At 51.7% G+C, this 7,008-nt stretch overlaps 1 protein-coding gene across 1 annotated transcript in view; it reads left to right on the forward strand.

The window, feature by feature from the left end:
- Window positions 1-3,820: 3,820 nt before the first annotated feature.
- Window positions 3,821-7,008, forward strand: part of SLAMF8 (SLAM family member 8) — a 10,221-nt gene continuing 7,033 nt past the window's right edge. The window contains exons 1-2 of the mRNA XM_010846863.1: window positions 3,821-4,552; window positions 6,989-7,008. Coding sequence (XP_010845165.1) covers window positions 4,513-4,552; window positions 6,989-7,008 — 60 coding nt within the window. The 5' untranslated portion in view covers window positions 3,821-4,512. The remainder of the gene's footprint in view (window positions 4,553-6,988) is intronic.

Genomic DNA, 7,008 nt, shown 5'->3' on the forward strand with positions numbered 1-7,008 from the left:
CCCCTCAAGAAAAAGGGCTGGTGTACTGGAGACAGCAACTCATGTCCTGCTGGGATGGACCATTACCGACCACCCTTTCTGCTAAGAGGGAGTGTGACTGTTCACTGTCTCCCCCAAGGGAATTCAGCATCTGTATTTCCAGCATTCACATACTGGCCAGACTCCTGCACCCCAGGGCCATCCCAAACCTGGCCTTGACACTTCAGAATCATTCAATCCTCTTCAACACCTGTTTGCAGGGCACCACTTGGTAGAAAGCCTGCCCTTAGTGATATACAGGGTGCAGACATGAAGGGGGCTTGATCCCCACTCTCAGGAGCTCACAGTCTGGGAGAAGAGAGTTAGAGCAGGGCTGCTCGAACCTCAACACTCCACTATCTGCGCTTGCCCGGCTCTCCTTCTTCCCTCTTCCTGGCCGCGTAGTAACAATGGTTAATTTTTTTGAGTGCAGACTATCAACTGAAATTGAATTGCACAATGTGAGAGCTGAGAGCCTCCGTTTTATTTGGAGACTCACTGAGAACTAGAGCCCAGGAGACAGCCTCTCCAGTCACTCTGAGAAGCTGCTCCGAAGAGGTTAGGGCAGGTCAGCATATATGTGGTTTGGGAGAAGGGGTACGTGCAACCCAGCACACACCTTGGTAGAAGGTTGCTGCCAGGCATGAGGCACAGCCATCTTAGTTAATCATTTTATTGCTTTTCTAAGTATGGGAAGATGCAAGAAATAGGGTTCATAAAATTTTCTTTCAATATATCTGAGGGCCTGTTCTGCCTGTTTTCCCAGAGCATAGAGGGCCTCATCCTGATGGTCACCCTGAATTCCTTTCAGGGTAACAACTGCAGTAGCCAGGGACTTGATTCTTGTAGAACTGGATGGTGGGCAACATTCTTCATTTCACATGACTATGCGCCAGACCCCATTCTAAGTGGTTTCACCCTAAGGGCACCATGAAGATGTAGATACTGTTATTAATCTCTATTTCATGAAGGAAGATGCCAAACACAGAGCAGTCACTTTGCTTGTTTCACAACCAAGATCTGAACCCACAAAACCCAACCCCAGAGCCTGAGTTAAGTCCTATCCTCACCCTCGTTTATATCCTAAGGTTCCCCTCAGTCTCCACCCCAGCTCCACAGGGGCCTCCCAGCCTCCTGCCCACCCTGCTGGCTCCTATCCATCCACCCTCTGGCTGCCATAGCGTGCTTTGCACACAGCTGGCTTTGCTCTGGCCACTCTGATTGTAATTATTGGGTTACATGTCCATCTTCTCATCTAAACTGCAGATTCCTTGAGGGCAGGGGCTGTGCCTTTCATGTCTGTGTCCCCAGCACCCGGCACATAAGTAGATGCTCAATAAACATCTGACACATGGGTGAGGAAATTGACAGTGGAGTCATGTAGCTGATCCCCTCCTTTGGCCTCTCCGCCTATAGGCAGATTAGGGTTAGTTCCATCATGACTCCAGCTCTGCCCCTTTCTCCCTAGAGGGTTCCTTTCTACTTCAGTCGGGATGATCACAACAGCTGCTACCAGGCCACCCTGCCTCTTTTTCTCCCCCTGTCAGCCCTGAGGTAGCAGAGCAGTACTGTGAAAGTGTGCTGGGCCCATAACCCAAGGCTTAATGGGTCAAAACCATCCTCTGCTTCAGTGTGCCTTTCGGCTTCCCTGGTGGCTTAGCAGCAAAGAATCCTCCGGCTGCTGCGGCAGATGCGGGTTCCATCCCAGGGCTGGGAAGATCCCCTAGGAAAGGAAATGGCAGCCCACTCCAGTACTCTTGCGTGGGAAATCCCACAGACAGAGGAGCTTGGAAGGCTACAGACCATGAAGTCACATAGAGTCAGACACGACTTAGCAACTAAAGAACAACAGCAATCAGCCCTGCACGCTGTCCTCCCACTAGCAAGCTAGCCAAAAATGGGCAACAAACAACCCCCTCCTTCCAAGCAGTGCTTCTCAGAGCTCCCTCCATCCACCAGCTCAGAACCACCCGAATGCAGTGATTGTTAAAGCGACAGACTCCTGGGACCCAGCCCAGCCCCACTGAACAGAATCCTCGAGAACCCAAGTTTTCAGCAAGGATGAGAACTGCTGGTCTCCAGAATAAAAACCTAAACTTAACCCCATACTCAAAGCCTCCACAATCTGACTCCCAACCTCCCTTTCCATTTTACCCACAGCAGCCGTAGAGGGTTCCCCCTTCTGATCCTTCATTGTCCCTGGAGCCTACTTGGAACCTCCCCACCGTCAAGCCTTACACACTGCTCTCCCCTCATGCTCAGAGCAACCCCCACCCAACTTCTGGCCCACCCTGTTTTCTCAGCCTATCCAAAGTATATCCATATTCAAGATGCAGCTCAAATTCCTCCTTTTAAGGAAGCAGCTCCTGTCCACCAGGGGCTTCCACGGAGGCTCAGATGGTAAAGAAACTGCTCGAAATGCGGAGACCAAGGTTTGATTCCTGGGTCAGGAAGATCTCCTGGAGAAAGAAATGACAACCCAGCCCAGTATTCTGGCCTCAAGAATTCCATGAACAGAGGAGCCTGGTGGGATACAGTCTATGGGATCGTGTGGGGTAGACTCTCTGTGCTGCTCTTTTGCCCAGACCCATGTCTGTCCATGGTGGGTCTTCCCTTCCTGCTGCTGCTGCTAAGTCACTTTAGTCGTGTCCGACTCTGTGCGACCCCACAGACGGAAGCCCATCAGGCTCCCCCGTCCCGGGGATTCTCCAGGCAAGAACACTGGAGTGGGTTGCCATTTCCTTCTCCAATGCATGAAAGTGAAAAGTGAAAGGAAAGTCGCTCAGTCGTGTCCGACTCTTGGCAACCCCATGGACTACAGCCTACCAGGCTCCTCCATCCATGAGATTTTCCAGGCAAGAGAACTGGAGTCCGGTGCCATTGCCTAGGCACATGCTATTCCTACCATTTGGTGGTGAGTACCTGGAGGGCTGGAAGCCTATCCCGGAATCCTCCTGCTCATCCGCCACCACGTCTGCCTCCTTATTGGTCCAGTGCGGAGCATCCAATTTGACTGACAGGTCAGAAGCTAGGCAGGACAAGGTACCACAAGCCACACTCGGGAAGCTCGGGGATCTTCCTTCTTGCAAAACCTTCCTTGACTCAAGAAACCAAGTAACCTTCAGAAGTGAAAAGATAAAGGTAGTGAGGATGGGGTGACTGGCAGAATGGGCCATGCTCCAAAGGCTGAAGCTCAGCTCACAGCTCTGCTTCTCTGTGACCCTGGAAAGATGCTAACCTCGTTCTGGTCTTCAAACTCCCCCATCTCTAACAGGGAGATAATCAGATCCTCTTGAAGAAGAGTTGTAGGTCCTTCAGGTAGCAAAATATGTAACCATCTCTAGAATTCGTGCCCTCGTTTAACAAATATTCATTAAGCATCCATTAAGGTCTGGGTTCATAGTCCCTGATATGCAGTGGCGCGGTGGTAAAGAAACTGCCTGCTGATGCAGAAGACTCAGAGACACAGGTTCAGTTCCTGGGTCAGGAAGATCCCCTGGAGAACGAAATGGCAACTCTCTCCAGTACTGTTGCCTGGAAAATCCCATGGACAGTGGAGCCTGGAAGCCTACAATCCATGGGATCACAAAGAATAGGACACCACTTAGCAACTAAACAACAAAGCATTCGTGGCTTGCCCAGCACCAAGGGGAACACAGAAATGAATATGAGACCTTGGCAATAAACAGTCTATGCAGATGAGAAAACTGTTACAGGATGACATGTTACGAGTGATCATAGAAGCACAGGCGTGCCCTGAGCACACAGAAGGGAAGCTTCCCCACACTGCCCGTGGTCAGAAAGCCCTGAATGGGAGTCTGGTCAGCTGCATTGCCCACATAACCACAGCAAGTCCGGGAGGACGGATGGAACAGCTTGCCTGCTGGAGGATCGAGCACAACGTGAAAGTGTGGAATCGGCAATTCTGAGAAGAGGCGGCACTGCTTGGTGTGGTTACAGAGCGGAAGGGCATGGGACGCCAGGCTGGAGAAGCAGGCTGGAGTTGGACTTAGGAGAGCCTTGTATCTTAAGCCAACAGTTTAGTTGCCCTTGATCCTGAGGGCAGCTGGAGGCCATGGAAAAATTTTAAGCAGAGGAGAAGTGACAATGGGAATTGCAGTTTAAAGGGTTTTCCGTGGCTTCAACAGGAAAGGAGGGGCAGCCAGGCAGCGTGGGATGCGGGGCTGCCCAGAGAGACTCAGTGAGGAGGATGTCGGCTTGTGCGGGGGTGCTTGCCGCCTGCCTTAGCTAACCATAGGCATTTGAAAGAGGCTGACTTACAAGAAATGGCTCCTGAAAGAGCCCAGCTAAGTCTGAAGCCAACTTCCACTTTTCTCTGGATATTTTCACTTTCGGGGCATCTTGTTCTGAGTCAAGATTCCTCCTTCTGAACATGGGACTTTCCAGAAGGACCACAGCTCCTTCCGAGCATCCACTTGACCTGGGATGTTCTGGATTTGGGTCATTGAGGGAGTTCGTCTGCCTCTCTGAAGTATGGCTGTGTGGTCTCTGTGGAGTCTGCTTCTCTGGGAAGGTAAGTAGGGCAGGCCTAGCCTCAGAGAACTGAAGGCCCCTCCCCCTTCCAAGGGAGAACTCAGGAGCTGAGGAGGGGTAGGGAAGATGGAAGTAAGTTCTCAGGCAGCCTTGAAAGCCAGGCAGGAGCAAAGAGACACAGGATCTTGGGAAGAAGGGTGGAAGCACAAGGAGCCTCTGTGTCCATGAGACATGAACTGTTTTGTGGTCCAGGGAGGTTAAAACTGAAGCTGGTAGGACCATTGGTTTTGTTAGATATAGTGGTGAGAACATGAGGGTCTGGCAGCATGCAAATTCTAAATACAGTCTGGGAGGAGCAGGGGGGGAGTGGGGCTCTTGCAGTCTAAGGACTTCTTTCCAGCTGCCTGTGGGAAACCTGAGCCCCTACCCCAAGGTCTGTGGAAGTGGACACTGAGGAGAGTAAGAGGCAAAAGCAAGTTAATATAGTGCATGCAGATTCCGGGTGGCCAATAACAGTGTGATGTCAGAAGAGACCTCAGGTCTCCTCAACACTGGGTGACACCCCTTGCATCCTGTCTGATGCCTGACACCCCCCCGCCCCTGATTGGTCAACAAGTGGTCAATGTGACAAAAGCCAGCAGTGCTAGGCCAGGGGATGAGAGTTGTGGGGTGCAGCAAAGACTCAGACTCTTCTGTTTGCATCAGAGACTCACAAGGCCTTTGAGACAACTTTGGGTTTCCCACCTGAGTTCCTGGCTCCAAAAATCTGCAAGTGTCAACATCTCTAAACATGTCAAGGAAGTCCTGCCCCAAAGAGGAAATCTGTTAGGTTTGAAAATCTTTCATATCCTTGGACATGGGAAGCTAAAATAATTTTTCTGAGTGGTGAAAGTACCACTGACTGAATGTACCCCCTTATTTTCTGGATGGGATGACAGAAGGGAGGAGAGTGCCCCAGAAGATTGCTCAGTTCATTCATGGCAGAGCTAGAGTAGAATAGAACAGGAGTCTTGATTGACATCCAATGCTGTGCTCTCTGGATGTGGCATCTCCGATGTGCATTAACTCTGGAGCCATCCCCAGTTCGGACTGAGGTGCCTGGGGCTGGCAGGGCAGTGAGATGGACTGGGGACTGGAGTTACAGTGGCTGGCTGAGTGGTCATCCAGAATACATCTTCCTAACCAACCTCCCAACACTTGGGTATGTTCCCTATCTGCACTCATTCTGCTCTGCACCCCTGCACATTCCACTGAGTCAGGCGCAAGGGAAGTCCTCACCAATTTCATCATGCGGTAAGTAAACTTGCTGGCTTCTCCTGCATCCTCTTCCTAAACAGCAGTGGTCACGGGGAGCCCAAAGATCAGAAGAGGAACTCAGGGTCTCATGGGACTCGTAAACAAGCGGTAACATAGAGGGATAAGAGCATTTGTAGAGGTGGCCCCAGGCTGCTGTGAGAACACAGAGAGTTTGTAAACAGCAATGAGGAATAGGGGAGGTTGGGGAGGCGGGAATGCTTCAGGGATGAGCAGAAATTAGCCAGCAAAGGAGTCAGAGTGGGAATTCAAACAGAGGTGTCACCCACACACGTCGAACGCAGTATGTTCCCAACAAAACAGCCTCTTGCCACCTCACCTCCATTCTATTTCTCCTTCTTTTCTGGATCATGGAGAATGGTACCTAGTGGGTGCCAAGGACCTGGGGGCCATCCTTGACTCCTCACTCCCTCACTCCCAGATCTAATTTGTTACCAGATCCCACCGACTACACACCTTAATCCCACGTCGTTCCTCCCACTTCTGCCCATCCCCATTGCTCCCTTCCATGGTACAAGTTTCCATCACCCTCCTTGGGATTAGTAGCCAAAGCCTCAGCATCGCCCACGTCCTCTGCATCCTCCATACCTCTGCTGGGGTTGTCTTTCTAACCATGGATCTAATCATGTCACTCAACTCCAAAGCTGCTTTCAGGGCCTTGCAGGACCTGGCTCCGGCAGACTCTGCAGTGCAATGTCTTGCTCCCCTGCAGAGAGCTACTTTAGTTCCCTTGGTGCACCGAGCTCTCTCACCCTCCGGACCCTTGTGCTGCTCGCCCGGCCTCTAACACTGCCCAGTCCCCACTACGGGCTGCCCTCTGCTTGGCCTGGCCGATTCCCATTCCTCTTTCAAGTCTCAGCTTAACCTTCGCTTCTCTGAGCTCCTCAAGGCCAGGCCAGTTCACCCTATCACCATACCCATGTTCTCCCAGGGCACGCCTTTTGGCCATTGTGGCAGACTGCTTTCTTAAAAGTCAGAGCTCCGTGAGCCCAAGGACCAAATTCCTTCCTCACTGTTTTATTCCCAGGCCCTGGCACAGTGCCCCCTCAGCCTGGGTGGAGGAGGCATGGAGAGAAGGGCCCTCTGCTCCATAGCAGCTCAGCTGAGTGCAGGGAGAAAGAAGGTTTGGCACAGGCAGAGTGACGGAGCTCTGTCCTTTCAGCACTGCTTCCCATGGTCATC

This window comes from Bison bison, unplaced genomic scaffold (assembly GCF_000754665.1).
Source record: "Bison bison bison isolate TAMUID 2011002044 unplaced genomic scaffold, Bison_UMD1.0 scf7180017864240, whole genome shotgun sequence".
NCBI classification, from domain to species: domain Eukaryota; kingdom Metazoa; phylum Chordata; class Mammalia; order Artiodactyla; family Bovidae; genus Bison; species Bison bison.